The sequence below is a fragment of the Haliotis rufescens genome, unplaced genomic scaffold, assembly GCF_023055435.1.
Source record: "Haliotis rufescens isolate VD_foot unplaced genomic scaffold, xgHalRufe1.0.p SCAF_3, whole genome shotgun sequence".
NCBI classification, from domain to species: Eukaryota; Metazoa; Mollusca; class Gastropoda; order Lepetellida; family Haliotidae; genus Haliotis; species Haliotis rufescens.
Window position 1 is genome coordinate 15,326,896 of NW_025964001.1, and position 20,872 is coordinate 15,347,767.

At 43.3% G+C, this 20,872-nt stretch overlaps 1 protein-coding gene across 1 annotated transcript in view; it reads right to left on the reverse strand.

Moving 5' to 3' along the window:
* Positions 1-2,254: 2,254 nt before the first annotated feature.
* The window catches only part of LOC124134780 (phospholipase B1, membrane-associated-like), a 61,228-nt gene continuing 42,610 nt past the window's right edge, over positions 2,255-20,872 (reverse strand). Inside the window, exons 30-43 of the mRNA XM_048403349.1 lie at positions 20,726-20,805; positions 18,859-18,975; positions 14,587-14,699; positions 13,368-13,431; positions 11,664-11,722; positions 10,823-10,890; positions 10,084-10,127; positions 9,633-9,741; positions 8,965-9,097; positions 7,006-7,163; positions 6,431-6,611; positions 4,746-4,841; positions 4,063-4,128; positions 2,255-3,340 (exon numbers count right to left, since the gene is read on the reverse strand). Coding sequence (XP_048259306.1) covers positions 3,299-3,340; positions 4,063-4,128; positions 4,746-4,841; positions 6,431-6,611; positions 7,006-7,163; positions 8,965-9,097; positions 9,633-9,741; positions 10,084-10,127; positions 10,823-10,890; positions 11,664-11,722; positions 13,368-13,431; positions 14,587-14,699; positions 18,859-18,975; positions 20,726-20,805 — 1,330 coding nt within the window. The 3' untranslated portion in view covers positions 2,255-3,298. The remainder of the gene's footprint in view (positions 3,341-4,062; positions 4,129-4,745; positions 4,842-6,430; positions 6,612-7,005; positions 7,164-8,964; positions 9,098-9,632; positions 9,742-10,083; positions 10,128-10,822; positions 10,891-11,663; positions 11,723-13,367; positions 13,432-14,586; positions 14,700-18,858; positions 18,976-20,725; positions 20,806-20,872) is intronic.

Sequence of the window (20,872 nt, forward strand, 5' to 3'; positions counted from 1 at the left end):
TATCAGTAGTGTCATACTGACAATCAGCGCTATACCGAGTAAAAGTAGTGTCATACTGACTATCAGTGCTATACCGAGTATCAGTAGTGTCACACTGACTATCAGCGCTATACTGAGTATCAATAGTGTTACACCGACTATCAGCGCCATACCGAGAATCAATAGTGTTACACCGACTATCAGCGCTATACCGAGTATCAGTAGTGTCATACTGACTATCAGCGCTATACTGAGTATCAGTTGTGTTATATCGAGTATCAGTCGTGTAAACCGAGTATCAGTTGTGTTGTATCGAGTATCAGTGTTATACCGGGTATCAGGAGTTTTTTTGTTTAACGCCGTACTCATTATTGTTTTACCCGGTATCAGTCATGTTATACCAAGTATCAGTAGTGTTATATCGAGAATCAGCGGTGTTATATCGAGTATCAGTACTGTTATACCGAGTATCAGTAGTGTTATACCGGGTATCACCAAGCAAGTATTGAACCTTATTTATAAAACAGAAAGTTTAAAGAATCGAGGCCTAGAATTACTTTTCACAGAACCAGTGAGTTTACCTTGATGTAAATATTGTTAGAAGGGAAGAAATACTCAGACAACATAGATTTTGCATTTTGTGCAAAATCAGTGTTTTTGAAGATTAGTTAAGGTTCAATTTCTGCAGAAATATCTTTAGTACACTCGGATCTGCGCCATAGGCATTTTAAACAATTACCAATGCACAATAATAGAATGTCGAAAACATTGCATTGTAGGACATTGTCAAGAAATGTTCTCACTAAACTGCCGGGAATAAGAAAGTATACACTTGAAAACTGGATAATACTAACAAATTACAAACTTTATCAAAATGTTACTATACTGAAAACAGTCGCCAAAACACGGTAAACTTAAGGTCCAAAACAATGATACCCTTATCAATACATCATCATCGAATAACCATTTCTTGTTTGTTTCATTTTTAGCCACCGTCGTTTCTTTTGCCCGTCAGTATATATTAGATATGCACTAGCCTTACGTGATATTTACGTGTAAGTTTTGTTTGTTTTTGTTTTGTGTTTTTTCTTTAACGCCGCACTCAGCAATATTCTAGTTATATGACGGTGGTCTGTAAATAATTGAGTCTGGACCAGATAATCCGGTGATTGACATCATGAGCATCGTTCTACGCATTTGGGATACGATGACATGCATCAACCAAGTCAGCGAATCTGACCACCCGATCCTGTTAGTCGCCCCTTAAGGCAAGCATGGGTTGCTGAAGACCTACTCTGCCCTGGATGTTCACGGGTCTTACGTGTAAGTAGCAACTATTTATGTTCATAAGCCATTCCATCATATCTCTTCCAAATAATGTATTCCTTTAATTTGTATGTGGCCCAAGTCCTTTTACGAAAAATACTTATTGATTGATTGATTGATTGATCTATCGACTGACTAATTGACACCGAGTATCGGCAATATACATGCACCGTTATCATAGGCTGAAAGTGTGATGGTAAACCATTAGATTTGTTTGTTTGTTGTTTAACGCCGCACTTAAAATGATCGAGTCTGGACCAGACAATCCAGTGATTGATATCATGTGCACCCATCCACGCAATTGAGATGATGACATATATGATGACCAAGTCAGCGAGCCTGACCATCCGATCCCGTTAGTCGCCTCTTACGACAAGCATAGTCGCATTTTACGGCAAGCATGGGTTGCTGAAGACCTATTCTACCCCGGATCTTCACGGGTCGGTAAACCATTAGAGCCGTTAGCGTTGTGACAGTGCGACTGAAACTATTCTTACAACGAAGGCCGACAGAAATCGATATTTTACAAACGAATAAAGCGACTATCGTACATAAATAATTTAATAACGATTCATACTTCCGTAACAATTAATAGTTATAAACAGGTTTAATTTACACATAAAACAACAACAAATCAATATTCATTTGACTAGAACAGCCATCGGACAAAAGAAATCAGATTCATTGCTGGCTGAGCATGTCACAATCTCATTAAAATCAGATCTTAGTTCTCGCTATCGCTAAAAAAAAGATCTGAGGACATCCCATTAAGGGTGCACGTCAGAGCGACCTTTCATCCAACCAATCAGAGCGTCGCTTACCAGATCATGAAAGTGACTGTCGGAATGTGTTTTCTAATTATGCAACCACGAAATATTTAACACGGGGTATTCCGAACGACGGTTACGGGTTTTATGATTATATCCATACAATCTAGGCCATATATGAGCCATTCCAGAATGTTCTTCTTATCAGTTTTATTTATTTTTTAATCGAGAATACGTCAAAATATGTTTCGAAGCGTAGTCGCCAGTTTGAAACTAGTGTCGTAAAGCTCGAGAAAGCTGCCTACTGATTGGCCAATGGCGATTTCTTGTGAGTCATTTCATTGGTCGGTCAAACTTCGCGAAAGGTCGTTCTGACGTGACCCGTACTGGGGTGTCCTCAGATCTTTGTTTAGCAGTAGCGAAAACTAAGATCTGATTTTAATGAGATTGAGCATGTCACAGTTCACATCAAACACATCAAGTACCATCTGGTGTGAGGTAGATTGCCAACACTCGAGGGTTCATCAAGACAATATCGGTATTCATGATGAAGTAATGATAGTCATGCCATGCTGAGAAAAGTAAACGCGTACAACATGTTTTGTGGTTCTTTGCATAAAGTCATATCCTGCTTGGAGTGCACATGGGTTTTGATCCACCGACATGACATTGGGAATATGTCACACTCAAATACATAGTGACACGATTTACAAAGATCCTCGAGTGTTTCAAATAACTTGTGTTTGATAAACCTTTTTCAGACCACGACAATTGAGAAATGCTGAATTGTGTTGAAAGACGGTTCGTTATGATTTCTGTGGTTTTTACTGAACACGTGACGCTGTGGTGATTTGTCTTGTATATACATGTATGCGCTTTCGTCACCACTCGCCCCTTTCCGTAACCTTCAAAAACTCGCTATTCGGCTTGTCCCGGAATAACACGAGTTGGTCACGAATGACGCTACTTGTCCCGGAATGATTACGAGTGGGCGCGACTGTTTGGCGGGATCACACGTGGATGTTGAAGGGTAGGTATGTAACAAATCGAGATACTGTTCGTTGTGGTGGGTTGTGCACATGTCAGACGTCTTGTGGTAAGGCACAGTGGGGACATGGGTTGTAATCAATGATTGTACATATTTGGTGCACGAGACGCCTGACGACATTAGGTGAATAGGTATTCTGTGCAGTGACACCGGGTCCAAGAGGGGTGGGTTCAGACCCTCACCTTCTGCTGTTCTTGTTCGTGAACAAATAGGGATTGTCCTGAAATAGCAATGCATCACATTAAAGATACCTGTTACTTTAAAACACTCGAAAGGATGGACGCTGTGCAGAGTGACCTCTCTTGGGCACGCGAGAATACTATGATCCCGGTTCACTATGATTATGTTTCTAGGTTTGTCAGCATAACCGTGCTCGTGGGTTTCTCCGAAGTGGTAAACGTCTGAGATCTGCATCACATCGGCTTTCCTCCATCATTAAGCTGTCACGCCGTGATGTAACTCAAATACTGTTCAAAACGGCGTTAAACCTACTCACTCTTTGAACCACTCCCCCGAACAAACGAGTTTGGTCTGAACGCCGCTTCTCACACTATTTCCGTCATAGCTTTGTCTGTCAGCTTGACGTGGAAAGGCCAAATGACGCAGATGGCCTACGTTTATTATTTTTGTGAAACCCTTCACTATGGCCCGATAACTATGGACAGCCAAATAGTCCAAAGCGCCTTAGTGCAGAGTTGCGCCCCTTAACTCCCAGGGTTCATGGGTTCGAATCCACGATGTTCCAGAATTGTGGGTTTTTTTATATGTAAATAAATAAAATAATAAATGTTAACCCGAGCTCGCTGATTACACTATACATGTACACTGTACTGGCAAACGTCTACGATCGGTCGTACTTTATGCTTTCCTCCCACCATAAACTGAAATGTCGTGACTGAAATCACTCATTAACAACATAAGTAGGGTGTGGCAGTCATCTACCTCAGTCGGACAGTCCGGCGACTGACCAGGCGACCAGCTCGTTCTCTTCTCACCGACTGGCTGGATCTGAGAACAAACAAAGTGAGCAATTACAGCTATGGCTGAGTCAGCATTAAGAACGTATTGATTACTGAAAGTACTAAGTCTGTCTCACAGTCCCTTAACCATATTATTTTCCTTTCCACCCAGCCCTTACTGTAATGCTATAGCCCTAAATGAAGCAAGTCTATATTTGTCACATATTCTGAATCTCCAATTTCATTGGGCTCCTTTTCAATTTAAATGTATATGCTTGTGTCTTTCAAAAGTATATGTTTTCAGAACTAAGCGTTAGTTTCTGAAAATACTTACATGGTGGAATACACGTTTACAAAATGGCGAGCATGAAAAATTTGAGTGGCATGTATTCACCAAATTACCCCCTTGCTCATAAAAGGGCATTCTGATTGGTGCATGTCCTCTTTAAGCCATGTCATAAGAGGTGACTATCGGAATCGGGTGGTAAGACTCGCTGATTTTGTTGATGCATGTAATCATCCCAACTGCGTACATCGATGCTCATGATGTCAATCACCTGATTGTCTGATCCAGACTCCATTATTCACTGACAGCCGTCATATAGCTGGAATATTGCTGAGTGCGGCATTAAACAACAAACAAATTTAGACCATGGGTAGGGGTACCATGTTATTCCACAACGCGATGGCAGCGGCGGAGTGAGCTCGTCTGCTGAAGTGGAAACAGTCCGGCGAGAAGAAGGTGAGATCCGGCTTGCCGTCCTGGAAACAACATTGACAGCAATTAACAAGACATGAACAAGCATGAAATACTCATATCCCCCGCTAACATGAGATGTCCGATTGTGTGCAAGGCAAGATATATTTTACGGTTTTCAAGATCACCCCCCGAAACGAGCACTCCCGCCATTTTCAAAGTCGTTGCCATGGAAACTCAAAATATACATTTTTCAAAAATACCAAACTTTCAAAAGGCACCAGTGTACCAGTAGACGTATCTATGTGCCAAGTTGGTGAAGAAATATTGTACGGTTTTCAAGATCTGCTCCGGAAAGGAGCACTACCGCCATTTTCAAAGTAATGTTGCCATGGACACACGAAAAATAAAATTTCAAAAATCCCAAAATATCAAAAGGCACTAGTTCACCAGTAGACCTTTAAATGTGGCATATTTTGGTAAGATATATCTCAAGGGTTTTGAGTTCTGCTTCTGACGGACGGACAGCACCCATTCCTATATCCCACTTCCACTTCGTCCTTGTAACCAATTATGTCAATCGCACACAACAGAACACTGGCATGATAAACCCGGTCTTTGATCTAGATGACTGTTGTTTACAAAGGCTCAAGGCAGAAGAAAGAAGCATTCACTTCGCATTCCACACGAACAGTTGCAGGATTCTATTTAAACATGGTATACTAAGAGAGAGCACAAATCGATGTGCAGAGTTGCGTCCCTTATATCCCTTTCACATGCACAACATTTACTCACATAAGTAATTTTACACATGTGTAACTATACACACATGTGTATATGTAAATTTACTATGCGTGCACATGAAAATTAATTAATGTTTTTTAAATGAAGTATGTTAATGGTGTAAGGCACACATATTCATGGTTCTTTTCACGACGTTCAACATGAAAGGTTGTTTTCCCCAAAAAGTCAAATGAGAAGAGAGTTACTTCACAGAAATATTCGCATGAAGCAACATGTGGTTGATTTAATCTGTACATAATTTTTTCACTCCTTGAAACCCAAAGGAAACACTGTCCACCCAGCTCTGAATGTCCCATAAAAGTCGGCATTGCTGTGTACTGAACAGCGTCAACTTTAGAATACACAAGTGTGGCTGATTTGTTTCGTGTTGGCAAATAAACAGATGTATTATTTAGACCATCCTCTGGTATTTGCATTAACCTTGCCATGACAACATATACGTTCAGCGCAAATTTGCACTTGTGGAAATTTACATTTGCACCTGCTCCAGACATAGAGCAAATTTGCTCCTGGTGTAAATATGCATACGTGAGTAAACGCGTTCACCTGACAAGTATACTCACATATGTATATTAAAACACGTGTATGTATAGATATATGTATAGCTGTGCATGTGAACAGGGTATAATTTAGATGCAAGATTAACTAGTTCCGACATCAGTTGTGATCCTTGATTTGTTCAGTCAGTACTTGAACTCTGCCCGTGGTTTCGTCCAAATTGTAAATGACACGACTGTCTTTTTGTTGTATTGCTTTGTTTGACAAGGAAACCTAATCATCATAACCAGACTAACATATCTTGGTGGGTATTGTTTAGAGTATGTACAAATTCAAGATTCCAGTACTGTACCTTCAAGGGTAGCTTTGTTTCTCTGAAGAACGGCTGTATGACCACTGTAAAGTCGTCCCTGTCGTCGTATCTCCCACTGTTCACCAGCTTCTCCAGGCCGATGTCGTAGTCGTCTGTCGCTTGATGTAGTTGTTGGGATGCCTCGTCGCTGCCTGGGTAGGCGCCACAACGGCAGATAAACCTGGAATACAGAACAGGTTCAGTGGGCAAAATGAATATTCTCTGGTAGCAGTTATCATCAAACTAGGAACTGTATACAGTCAAGTCTCGTTAATCCGACACTCGTTAACAAAGTAGCATTATATGAATATTTTCTTTATTACATGTTTGTATCGATATATAACGCGTAGTTGTCCGATTTTCGATCACGAACGTCGATACTACTTAATTTCGTTTATCCGACATACTTTTATACGTGACGCCAATTCTATATATACACTGTCACACGAATGCTACAACGGTGTCCAATACTGAGGCATACGCATACAAACAAACACCTTGACATTTAAAAAAAATGTATTTTAAAATAATCGTAAAGGGGTAGCCGGATCTTTTTCCAGTGCCCATTTTCTTACAGGTGAGCTACGGAACAGACAAGGCCAACGTTGAGTTTCTTCATTTCGTCGACGTGGTTCACCTCCACCAGGTTGACGAAGGCGCGGGGAATGCCGGCGTGGAGGATGTCGAGTGCCTTCTGTACACGTTGGACGTAGTTGCTGGAGTTGTAGCGTCCCTGTGGAAGACAAAGCAACCTATCTCAACCTGGAAATTCAATTCAATTAAATGTCATAGGGATTGGTATGAAGGATTCAAGAAAAGCACCCGTGTAGCAAGGCACCCTCCTTCCGTCGGACACCAGGTTACCGTATTACTGTCGGTAAATCCCGGTGTCAGAGGTTCACACTGACACGTGCCTACCGTTCTGCCTCTAGTTCTATTCCAGTTATATCAGAGCGCATCAGCTAAATGTGGGAAGAAAGTCTTAAATAATGCAGGTGTCAGACTTTTACCACTTCGGTAAAACCCACGAGCACGGGTATGGTGTGACAAGCATGGAAACAATCGGAGCCAATCAGGATTCGAAAGCACGATCATAGGTTTCTGGCGTGCTCAAGGGACGCAACTCTACACAGCGACTTCGACGACTGGGACACCCGTGCCCTCAACTATTTATTTTTTTTATATTTCTTGGCCAAAACAAGTGTTGAGCGGTTTAATGGAAGTACCATAGAAGTACCCTGTACGGATTCCGGGTCAAGATAATAATAATCATCATCATCATCATCATAATAGTACACTTGACATGTGCTAGTCCATCTACTAGGTAGTTAAAGCACTACGCGAGTGTTTGTTTACAGTAAATTGTTTTGAATAGATGTGTTTTGGGGTTTGATTTGAAGTCTTGGAAAAAAGACAGTTTGATTTCTTGTGGTAAGAAGTTCCACAACATCGGGGCACAGTGGGAAAATGTTTTCGATGCAAAACATTTCAGCCCTGAGGCTTCGGGGAGGTTCATGGCTCTGTGTTAAGTCCATCAAGTAGGCAGGCGTTGTTCCATGGTAACATCGATAGGCCATACACAGCACCTTGTGTTGGATTCTTGCCTCAGTTGGAAGCCAGTGCAGGGACATTAGTGAGTGAGTGAGTATAGTTTTACGCCGCTTTTAGCAATATTCCAATCTCATTAAAATCAGACCTCAGTTCTCTCTACCGCTAAACAAAGATCTGAGGACATCCCATTACGGGTCACATCAGAACGACCTTTCATCCGACCAATCAGAGCATCGCTTACCAGATTATGAAAGTGACAGTCGGAATGTGATTTCTAATCATGCAACCTCGAAAACATTAACTCCGAACGATAGTTACGGGTTTAACGTCTGAATCCATTCAATCTAGACCATCTATTAGCCATACCAGAATGTTCTTTTGTTCAGGTTTCAAATTTGAAATCGAGAATTTGTCAAAATATGTTTCGAAGCGTAGTCGCCAATTTGAAATTAGTGCCGTAAAGCACGAGAAAGCTGCCTTCTGATTGGTCATTCCATTGGTCGGTCGTAGTTCGCGCAAGATCGGTCTGACGTGACCCGTAATGGGATGTCCTCAGATCTTTGTTTAGCTGTAGCGAGAATTAAGATCTGATTTTAATGAGATTGAGCAATATTCCATCAATATCCCGTCGGGGGAACACCAGAAATGGGCTTCACACATTGTACCCATCGGCATGACGAGCGAACGCTTTAACCGCTAGGCTACCCGACCGCCCCTGCAGGGACATTAAGACATATAGCTCCTGCCAACGGCCAACGCTTGTAAGAGCCTATTATTATGTGGATCGGGTGGTGGAAATGTTTCTTATGGTGTGTCATAGTATCCTGACCACGTTCTATCCTGATCGTTCTATCAACTACTGTTTCGCTTGCCTTGCTCAGACGCGATTGTTTACAGGGCGCCGTGATGTGTATGGAATATTGCTGACTGCGGCGTAAAATTTCACTCACTAACTCGGTAAATAGCCTGAAAGGTTTACTCACCTCATCATCACAGTAGTCGCATAGATCATTGCCGCCGATGAAGATGGTGATGAGCTTCCAGTCGTTCTTGAAGTCCACCCCTGGTTCCGACTTCAGCCGTTCTATGAGTGACTCCGCCTGCTCTACCATATCCCTATAGAGACAAACTTGCTGAATATAAACTCCCATGCTATACGCCATTAGAACTGTATACGTGTTGTGTTAATAATGCGGTGTATTGATGTACCGTGTACATAAATTATTTCTAACAGCATGCTTCATATCACCTGTTCCATGTCATACAGTTTGTATGCGTGTGAGTGAAGTAAATATTGATTTAAGTCACGGATACCAGGGGGCATGGGTGGCCCAGTCGTCTAAGGCGCCGCCATTCGCTGTGCAGAGTTGCGTCCCTTGGGCACGTCAGAAACCTATGATTGTGGGTTCGAATCCCGGTTCGCCCCGATTATGTTTCTAGGTTTGTCAGCACCATACCCGTGCTCGTGGGTTTCACCGAAGTGGTAAACGTCTGAGACCTGCATCACTTTGGGCTTTCCTCCCACATTAAGCTGACACGCCGCGATATAACTGGAATACTGTTAAAAGCGGCGTTAAACCCAACTCACTCACTCACACAGATACCAATGTCAGGCCAAGAAAAAGTGTACACATGTGTTTCTGAGTCTTACTCTGATTTGGCCCCTGGTACAGCCAGGTCCAGATGGGCGTTCTTACTCCGCACTGACCCGCTCTTCAAGGAGAACCCTTTCAAGTTCGGATTGAACTTTCTTAAAATATCTGAAGAATTCGTTTAATGAAATTATATGAGTAGAAGCAAAGTTAGTTGTTTTAAATTGTATACCACTGTACATTGTCTACTATTGTACAACATAAAACATTGTTACATATCGTATCACAGTCGTCTAAGGCGCCGCGATTCGCTGTGCAGAATCGGGCTTTTCTTTGACCAAGTTTTTTATCAAAGTTTTTGATAGTGTAACGGGGGCTTAAGTATAACTTGAACTACATATCCACAAAATTTACCCTAAGTTACTACTAAGTAGAGTACATTAAATGTTACTGCCAACTTATGAACAACTCTGTAATTCAGTGTGTTTTCTGACAGAGAAGATGTCTTACTTGGAATGGTGGGTTGGTAGCTGAAGTCGCCATCGCCGCCAATGCTGCAACAGAAACACCAACAACATATTGTATAGGATTATTCATTAGGTACACCATGTCTACGTCGCCATTTATGCATTACAAGTCTCGGCCTGGGATGTACAGCACAACAAGTGTGTAAACACGGCTCCCTTAAGGAATCCAACTTGAAACGGACTCCTTCTGACTAAAGTATGGGTTGACTGGTTTGCATTTACTATGGTTACAGCATATGTCGGGGAGGGGGGGTCATTCGGACATTAAACATTTTATATGAACGTTACTACAAAGAAGAGAACTTATGGATGTCAACTTCTTTATTAAGAGGATCACAACGTTTCGGAGTTTATACTTACTCCTTCATCAGGTGAATGAATGCTTTGAAGCGGGTAATATATAATTGTACCTTTTTATAAGAACAACAAAAGTAATAAGCTAGAAAAGGTGGAAACTTAACTAGGTTAACTTATTATGTTTGTTGTTCTTACAGGTAAATAAATAGTTTTTAATGGTCTTCCTTATGTGTATCATTTCTAAATGCCATTCAAAGACTTGTTACTACTAGGATTATTATTTTCACAATTTTTGCGATGTCGGGTAGGTTCGGAGAAAAGATATGGTAAACAAGTTGGTTTTGTTTCTATTTTCAGGAACCGGACAGGGAATGGATATAGCAACCGGCAATCGAATAAAACATATATTGGTGAAGTGTTCCTACCTCCAAGACAGTCCCCGGTCCTGCCAGAGGAGACCAACAATGGTGCAGGCTGTAATCCCGGTGCCCGCCTGGAACACAGAATGCGGCGTATCACTGGAAGGATATGACGTCACACAACACTGGCATACCGGAGTTATTCAACAGTCATTCGTGCTATACCGAGGGGTGGTTTGGTAGCCGAGTGGTTAATGCTTTTGACCGTCACGTGTTTGATTCCCACACTTCCAGAACGCACGCGCCCCAGTCTGATATGGGAGTTTACTCACTCAGTAGTATTGCCAACATGGTATATATCAGCAATAGAATAGTCAACATCCATCTGTCCATATCTTTCTGTTCATATTTAGACTCGTGAAGATCCGGGGTAGAATAGGTCTTCAGCAACCCATGCTTGCCGTAAAAGGTGACTATGCTTGTCGTAAGAGGCGACTAACGGGATCGTGTGGTGAGACGCGCTGACTTGGTTGATGCATGTCATCGTATCAAAATTTGCATATATCGATGTTCATGATGTCAATCACTTGATTGTCTGGTCCAGATTCGTTTATTTACAGATCGCCGTCATATGAGCTGGAATATAGCTGATTGCGACGTTAAACAATAAATAAACAAACTGTTCATTTTAATGTAGCTTTGTGGGTATCTAGTAAAGAAAATGACCCAGTGGTCGAGACACGAAGCTCGCTGTGAAAAGTTTAGCCCCTACAGGATCCACTGATCGTTGGTTCGAATCCCAGACAATCCTTGATTTTGGTCTGCAGGTGACCTACGTCACTCTGGACTGTTCCGCCACAGTCAGTGTCCTGCATGGTCAAGATATAAGACTGACATGTTGACATACCGTGATAGAGTCCCCCAAGGCAGCTACCACTTGGATGTCAGCGGGCCTCAATCTGTGAACTGACAAACATCGATACATATAATTGAAACTGACGTGATTTTATCTATAGAAATACATATTTATTGAGGGGCAAAAGAAAGTATACCGAGGCTTTTTGATATAATTGGAAATTGAAAAAAACTGTTGTGAAATAATATTGTCTATTGAACCATCACTCATTCCTGCAACAATTTGGGAAAAGTAATCTGTGCCTCGGTAATTTTGTGTAAAAATAAATTCGTTTAATATTACGTATCTATTTTCACAAAATATATCAATGGCAGTTAAGCAGCAATATGTGGTCCATTCAGAATGATAAACTGGTATAAAATGTTAATGTGGGTATTTACTTATTAGTTGAAATTTTACGCCAAAATAATTATTATAATGTGTTTATACATTTCAGAATACAGTCACTGTAGGCCATGACATGTGATGCTGAGTAACGAAGACCATTGGAGCTTTTAGAAATTGTAAATAAGGCAAACATAGCTTTTGTGGCCTCTCCGAGAACATTTTATTGTTATTGTGAATACCCTAACAGGTTAATCGGTAGGGTAGTCTCTTTGATTATTAAGATAAGAATGTAAGAACAAATACTACGTCGAAGATGACAACATCGCTCATTAGGCATTGTTCATGAGTATATGAGCAGAGTGCAGATGGCAGCTGGAGTAGTCCATTATTCTACAGGTAGGCTCATTCTACACCCTTCTTTTAGTGAGGTGAGGTGAGGTGAAATTGGGTTTAACGTCGCGTCCAAGATTATTGCACTTATATAGCGACGTGCATGCACGTGTATGTGTGTGTGTGGCTGCTTGTACTAGTCCGGACTGATGCCGATTTATAGTGCTTGCTCACTGAGATACCATGCCGCAGTTTAACATGAATACCCCACTCAGACACAGTATACTGACTCCGAGCCGACCAGTCCTTGTTTTAGCCCCTTAATGCCGAGCGCCAGACAGGGTAACAACAAGTACAATCTTTTAACGTCTTTTTGTATGACGCGGCCCGGGATCGAACCCTGGACCTTCCGCCCTCCGGGCGGACGCTCTACCACAAGACCACGGAGGCGGTCCCTTCTTTTAGTAGTCAGAATGACCTTACCCAGAGTGGGCTTGAAGTCGAACAGTGGGACGTTTTTTGTGTTATACCTTACTTGAAGTGGGTGGAGTTTTGATATAACTTACCTGAAATGGGTTGAGTTTAGCTATAACATGCCTGAAGTAGGTGGAGGTTTTTTGTTTTTTATATACCTTACCTGAAGTGGGTGGAGTTTTGTTATACCTCACCTGAAGTAGATGGATTTTTTTTATACCCTACCTGAAGTGGGTGGAGGTTTTTGTACCTTACCTGAAGTGGGTGGAGTTTGTTATACTTTACCTGAAGTGAGTGAAGTTTTGCTTTACCTAACCTGAAGTGGTAACGTTACGATATACCTTACCTGAAGTGGGTGGGGCTTTGCTATACCTAAACTGAAGTGGGTGGAGTTCTGCTATACATTGCCTGAAGTGGGTGGAGTTCTGCTATACCTAACCTGAAGTGGGTGGAGTTCTGCTATACCTTACCTGAAGTTAGTAGAGTTTTGCTGTACCAAAACCTGAAGTGGGCGGGGTTTTGCTATACCTTATTTAAAGTGGGCGGGGCTTTGTTACACCTTACTTGAAGTGGGCGTGACATCTGACCGTGGGGCAGGGTTACACGGAAACGGTGGTGAGCCATAATGCTGCAAAATAAAAAAACATAGTTGATAATCCAAGCGGGTGGAGTTCTGCTATACCTAACCTGAAGTGGGTGGAGTTCTGCTATACATTGCCTGAAGTGGGTGGAGTTTTGCTATACCTAACCTGAAGTGGGTGGAGTTCTGCTATACATTGCCTGAAGTGGGTGGAGTTTTGCTATACCTAACCTGAAGTGGGTGGAGTTCTGCTATACATTACCTGAAGTGGGCGGGTTTTTGCTATACCTAACCTGCAGTGGGTGGAGTTCTGCTATACATTGCCTGAAGTGGGTGGAGTTTTGCTATACCTAACCTGAAGTGGGTGGAGTTCTGCTATACCTAACCTGAAGTAGGTGGAGGTTTTTTGTTTTTTATACCTTACCTGAAGTGGGTGGAGTTTGTTATACTTTACCTGAAGTGAGTGAAGTTTTGCTATACCTAACCTGAAGTGGTAACGTTACGATATACCTTTCCTGAAGTGGGTGGGGTTTTGCTACACATTACCTGAAGTGGGTGGAGTTCTGCTATACATTACCTGAAGTGGGCGGGGTTTTGCTATACCTTACCTGCAGTGGATGGAGTTCTGCTATACATTGCCTGAAGTGGGTGGAGCTTTGCTATACCTAACCTGAAGTTAAAAGGCGACTATGCTTGTCGTAAGAGGCGACTAACGGGATCTGGTGGTCAGGCGCGCTGACTTGGTTGATACATGTCATCGTATCTTGCGTGGATGGATGATCATGATGTCAATCACTGGATTGTCTGGTCCAGACTCAATTATTTTCACACCGCCGTCATATAACTACAATATTGCTGAGTGCGGCGTTAAAGAAAAAACACAAAACAAAAACAAACAAAACTTACACGTAAATATCACGTTAGGCTTGTGCATATCTAATATATACTGACGGGCAAAAGAAACAATGGTGGCTAAAAATGAAACAAACAAGAAATGGAGTGCGGCGTTAAACAACAAACAAACAAAAAAACTTGTCGCGGACCATCCTCACCCCTTTCTTCACAATGGTACACGCCAATGGGCGGACCTCATATTAGTCATATGGAACTGTCAGGTCACGAATGAACTTACCCCGGCTTACTAGAACATACATATAACTCTTATGTACATACTGGCAGTGAAGCGTGTTTAGTTCGAGTCACCTGATTGTCATCCCTGAAGAGATGTAGGTGTTTACTGAAGTCTTTCTGTAGGGTGACGTTGTTGGCAGCCTGGGAGAGCCACGCCCTGTAGTCGTCATAGCTGCCGTGACACGCTGGAAAAAGCAACAGGTTTGAAGAGTTCAGGGTTTGAATGCATGTATTAGGGACGAATCCACATTTACTACCCGGGTACCCACCACCCTATTACCCGACCCTACCTGGGTACCCACTGTAGGTCTCAGGAGATGTCTCAAAATGTCCGACTGGGAACATTTTTAGCATAGCCCTGGCAAAACGCATTTAGATACATGTATTAAACAATCTGGTCATTCATACACTGAAGTTGAATATTAAGTTATATCTTTATTCAACCATATGAGAAATCTGAAGGAATCGGTGCATAGTCAGAAAGAAATGCGAACATTAGTGACTTTAGTGTAACCATGGAGTTCTAGATAATTTTTGTCATTAAACAATATACACGTGACTAACCACGGGTCCGGGTAGTCCTGTGGGTACCCGGGTCCTACTCAGTACCCACCCGACCTGGGTACCCGAGTTACCCGTCCCAGCCCTAGCATGTATCCTTATTCGTGAAATAAGGCCTTTAGCGCCGACTGAGAATGGGATCGTGTGGCCAAAATGGCCGCTGAGTGAGTGAATGTCTACGAAGCATTATTCCACTATATACCGCAGCGGGTAAGTAATCGACACTGGACCAGACAAACCAGTGGCTGATAGCATGAACAACGTGATACGATAATACACGCCTTTGCAATTCATACGTTGTGTACACCCTACCCTCATTTTGAAGGGCTCTCAAGACGAGGGGTTCTTGGGACCTACTCTGGCGAATCCCCAGAGTGGTCAATGTCTGCTGATCATAGGGTTACTCTTGAATGGACCGAATTACCAAATAGTGAGCCTGTCAACTCTGGTAAATCCCATCGCTATTCACACATCTGAGGGCAATACAGTGATCTGTTTTACAGTATATCAACACCGCGTACATTCTTTCCTGAGTCGGTGTCGCACTGGCCCACCTGTCACCGTATTAATTACAACTACGAGTGTCATTACGATTCAGAGGGAATACCATGCTTCATCTCGCCCTCGTTACTTTCCCGTGGGTGTACAGTAGAGGAAAGCTGTTTTTATGCCGTGATTGTACAGTGGTGGTGAACATTAATCTGCCGATGGTGTACAGTGGTATGCACAATTTTCTGTCGAGAGCGTACACTGGCGGTGTACGGTTTTTGCCAAGAGTGTACAGTGGTGGTGTACAGTTTTAGCTGAGGGTATACAGTGGCGGTGTTCAGTTTTAGCCGAGTGTGTACAGTGGCGGTGCTTAGTTTTGGCCGAGGGTGTACCGTGGCGGTATTCAGTTTTGGCCAAGGGTGTACAGTGATGGTGTACAGTTTAAGCCGAGAGTGTAGAGCGGCGGTGTTCAGTTTTTGCAAGAGTGTACAGTGGTGGTGTACAGTTTTTGCCAAGAGTGTACAGTGGTGGTGTACAGTTTTGGCCAAGGGTGTACAGTGGTGGTGTATAGTTTTTGCCAAGAGTGTACAGTGGTGGTGCACGGTTTTGGCCAAGGGTGTACACTGGTGATGTACAGTTTTAGCCAAGAGTGTACAGTGGTGGTGTACGGTTTTGGCCAAGAGTGTACAGTGGCGGTGTACAGTTTTAGCAAAGAGTATACAGTGGCAGTGTACAGTTTTTTGCCGAGAGCGTACATTGGCGGTGTACAGTTTTTGCCAAGAGTGTACAGTGGCAGTGTGCAGTTTTCAGGTGTGGGTGTGCCGTGGTGGTGTACAGTTTTTGCCGAGAGCATACAGTGGCGGTGTATTGCTTTTGCCAAGAGTGTACAGTGGCGGCGTACAGTTTTTTGCCGAGAGTGTACAGTGGCGGTGTACAGATTTCTGCTGTGGGTGTACAGTGATGGTGTACAGTTTTAGCCGAGAGTGTACAGTGGCGGTGTTCAGTTTTTGCCGAGGGTATACAGTGGCGGTGTACAGAACTCTGGTGTGGGAGTGCCGTGGTGATGTACAGATTTTGCCGAGAGCATACAGTGGCGGTGTGTTGCTTTTGCCAAGAGTGTACAGTGGTGGTGTACAGTTTTAGCTGAGTGTATACAGTGGCGGTGCTTAGTTTTGGCCGAGGGTGTACCGTGGCGGTATTCAGTTTTGGCCAAGGGTGTACAGTGATGGTGTACAGTTTAAGCCGAGAGTGTAGAGCGGCGGTGTTCAGTTTTTGCAAGAGTGTACAGTGGTGGTGTACAGTTTTTGCCAAGAGTGTACAGTGGTGGTGTACAGTTTTGGCCAAGGGTGTACAGTGGTGGTGTATAGTTTTTGCCAAGAGTGTACAGTGGTGGTGCACGGTTTTGGCCAAGGGTGTACACTGGTGATGTACAGTTTTAGCCAAGAGTGTACAGTGGTGGTGTACGGTTTTGGCCAAGAGTGTACAGTGGCGGTGTACAGTTTTAGCAAAGAGTATACAGTGGCAGTGTACAGTTTTTTGCCGAGAGCGTACATTGGCGGTGTACAGTTTTTGCCAAGAGTGTACAGTGGCAGTGTGCAGTTTTCAGGTGTGGGTGTGCCGTGGTGGTGTACAGTTTTTGCCGAGAGCATACAGTGGCGGTGTATTGCTTTTGCCAAGAGTGTACAGTGGCGGCGTACAGTTTTTTGCCGAGAGTGTACAGTGGCGGTGTACAGATTTCTGCTGTGGGTGTACAGTGATGGTGTACAGTTTTAGCCGAGAGTGTACAGTGGCGGTGTTCAGTTTTTGCCGAGGGTATACAGTGGCGGTGTACAGAACTCTGGTGTGGGAGTGCCGTGGTGATGTACAGATTTTGCCGAGAGCATACAGTGGCGGTGTGTTGCTTTTGCCAAGAGTGTACAGTGGTGGTGTACAGTTTTAGCTGAGTGTATACAGTGGCGGTGTTCAGTTTTAGCCGAGTGTGTACAGTGGCGGTGTTTAGTTTTTGCCGAGAGTGTACAGTGGCGGTATTCAGTTTTGGCCGAGGGTGTACAGTGATGGTGTACAGTTTTAGCCGAGAGTGTACAGTGGCGGTGTTCAGTTTTTGCCGAGGGTATACAGTGGCGGTGTTCATTTTTGGCCGAGGGTGTAGAGTGGCGGTGTTCAGTTTTGGCCGAGGGTGTACAGTGGCGGTGTACAGTTTTGGCCGAGGGTGAAGAGTGGCGGTGTTCAGTTTTGGCCGAGGGTGTACAGTGGCGGTGTACAGTTTTTGCCAAGAGTGTACAGTGGTGGTGTACGGTTTTGGCCAAGGGTGTACAGTGGTGATGTACAGTTTTAGCAAAGAGTATACAGTGGTGGTGTACGGTTTTGGCCAAGGGTGTACAGTGGTGATGTACAGTTTTAGCCAAGAGTGTACAGTGGCGGTGTACAGTTTTGGCCGAGGGTATACAGTGGCAGTGTACAGTTCTTTGCCGAGAGCGTACATTGGCGGTGTACAGTTTTTGCCAAGAGTGTACAGTGGCGGCGTACAGTTTTTTGCCAAGAGTGTACAGTGGCGGTGTACAGATTTCTGCTGTGGGTGTGCAGTGGCGGCGTAAAGTTATTTGCCAAGAGTGCACAGTGGCGGTGTACAGATTTCTGGTGTGGGTGTGCCGTGGTGGTGTACAGATTTTGCCGAGAGCATACAGTGGCGGTGTGTCGCTTTTGCCAAGAGTGTACAGTGGCGGTGTACAGTTTTAGCCGAGGGTATACAGTGGCTGTGTTCAGTTTTTGCCGAGTGTGTACAGTGGCGGTGTTCAGTTTTGGCCGAGGGTGTTCAGTGGCGGTGTACAGTTTTTGCTGTTGGTACAGTGATATTTGTACTGTTTTATCTGTTTGTGAACAATGGTATACAGTTATTTGTATTTAGTCCTGGGTGTACAGTGGATGTGTACAGGCAGTAGGTTGTACACTGTCCAGGAGTTGTCTCCCTAAAAGGCAACCCCCGCTGACAGCAGCACCCGAACAAAGATCACGTCTATATATAACCCGGTAACATTACTCGGTCATGCTTATCTCGTGGCCCACAAACACTCAAGGCTACCCGCGTAATTTATCGGTCAGTAGGGCAGAAATAAACAAATAGGTCCCGATTAAAATTCAAACAAACAAACATCAAACTACGCGGGGTTGATATTTAAAGCTAGCGTTCCGCGACTGTTCTATATTTTGTCACGAGACACCCCGGAACAGGTACAGATACGTTTTTAAAAATGAAAATGATAAGACAATAAGAACGACGTATTAGTCATTGATTACCTGCCACAAGTCCGGCTGCTAGGAGGATATATGTTGATGTCATCATCAGCCGAGTCCCCACATCCACACCAGGACTACTGTCTAACAAGGTGGATGTACTGACAAAACAAAGGAGTCAAGATCACATGACCTGTCAGTCGAAATCATGTGATCCGTCCGATGTCATGACGAATGCGTTTCAATGCGGTGATCACCAGGTCGAGAGCACCTGGTATGGCATGCGTTGCGTAAAGTGTTATTTACAACACGACAGCGATACTTAAACGTGAAACTGGCATTTTTTTTACCGTTGACTGTACTGGTATAATTAGTTTGAAAACCGATGCATCTTCCACGTGATCAGGTCTGGCAACACGTGTGGTGTTCATTTCATATATACGTTACCTGCTCCATACGATATGATATATAATAACCATAGCACTACCCAAATAATAATGCCGCACAATAGGCATAATTAATAATACACGTGTTTCAAATTTGCGAGTGCGTGCGTGCGTACATTGTATATGTTTATTGTTGTAATTGTAATGTAGATACAAAGAGCACTGTTTTCCACCCCCACCTCACCGTATTCAACGAACGGTCCTTGTATTGACAGGGTCTGCTGTTTGTTAGACGTGGATAGTGTTTTAATAGCCATGTATATTAAGCATCCGCTGGTTGGTTCGAAACCTTTCACCTGTAAGCACCATACCCGACTTGTGTCACTTCGAGCTCCAACAATAAGCTCACTGAGTGAGAGAGTATGGTTCTACGTCGATTTGGCAGTATTCCAGCAATGTCACGGTGGGGGGACACCAGAAATGGGCTTTACATATTGTGAGTGAGTGAGTTGGGCTTAACGCAGCTTTTAACAGTATTAACCCACGAGCACGGGTATGGTGAAACATAATCGGAGCGAACCGGGATTCGAACCCACAACCATAGGTGTCTTGCGTGCCCAAGGGACGCAACTCTGCACAGCGAATCGCAGCGCCTCAGACGACTGGGCCACCCGTGCCCCCTTTCATATTGTACCCATATGGTAACGAACCCAGGCCTTCAGCGAGACAAGTGAACGCTGTAACCACTAGGCTACACCGCCGTCCCATGCGCCCTGATATAACTGAAAAAATATCCTAATCGTCCTGAACTCATTATTTTCAAAATCTGCCTGTTACAAACGAAAGGAACGCTTTCGTGGAAAAGAAAATGGCCTTTTATTTTCTTCATGTTGTGTCATCACGCGGCTAATGGTGGAAGTGGTTCTAAGCAATACTTTATATCCACAAGTAGTTAGTGAGTGAGTGAATGTTGTTTTACGCTTAGAATCAGCAAGTTTTCAGCCACAATACGACGGCCTATGCGTGATCGAGTCTGAGCTAGAGAAACCGACGGCTGAATGTACAACCAACGAACTCTTTTGCGTAACTTAATTTTTAAGTAGACAATGTATGGATTACAACAACTTTAATGCTGTAAAGGCGACGTTTCGGTATAGATCCTTATACCCTTGTCAAGCAAGACTAAACACTTATTTTTTGGTTTAAAACACTCATCATTCTATTCTATGCTAACACTTTTATCTACTACCTTGATTGTAATGATAATTATAATCACATTCATTACCTTGATAATCATAGCACCAATGAAACAATCAATAATGATAATAGACATTTAGTGTCTGAAAGTTTTCGTTGACAGAATTGTTGGGGATAGTTTTCCATTGCTGCAGAATTAAGGCTAAATTCTTTTAAGATAAATAACTGATTATTTCCGGTTATACAACAAATTGACCCGAAAACAAACATCTGCAGTAAATATGACAGCTGTCATAGAGATAATGACATATACGACACATGTGTCTACTGATACCCTTTCACCTCACGTGGATCAGCTGATTTCACTGCGGTACTTGGGTCCTCTATGATGAGGAAAGTGGCGGGCACGAGGTGTCCGCTATCATGTCTATAAATAGAGCCAGTCATAGTGTGAGTGCAGAATGTTATCCGGGGCATGTATTTACACTTGTCTC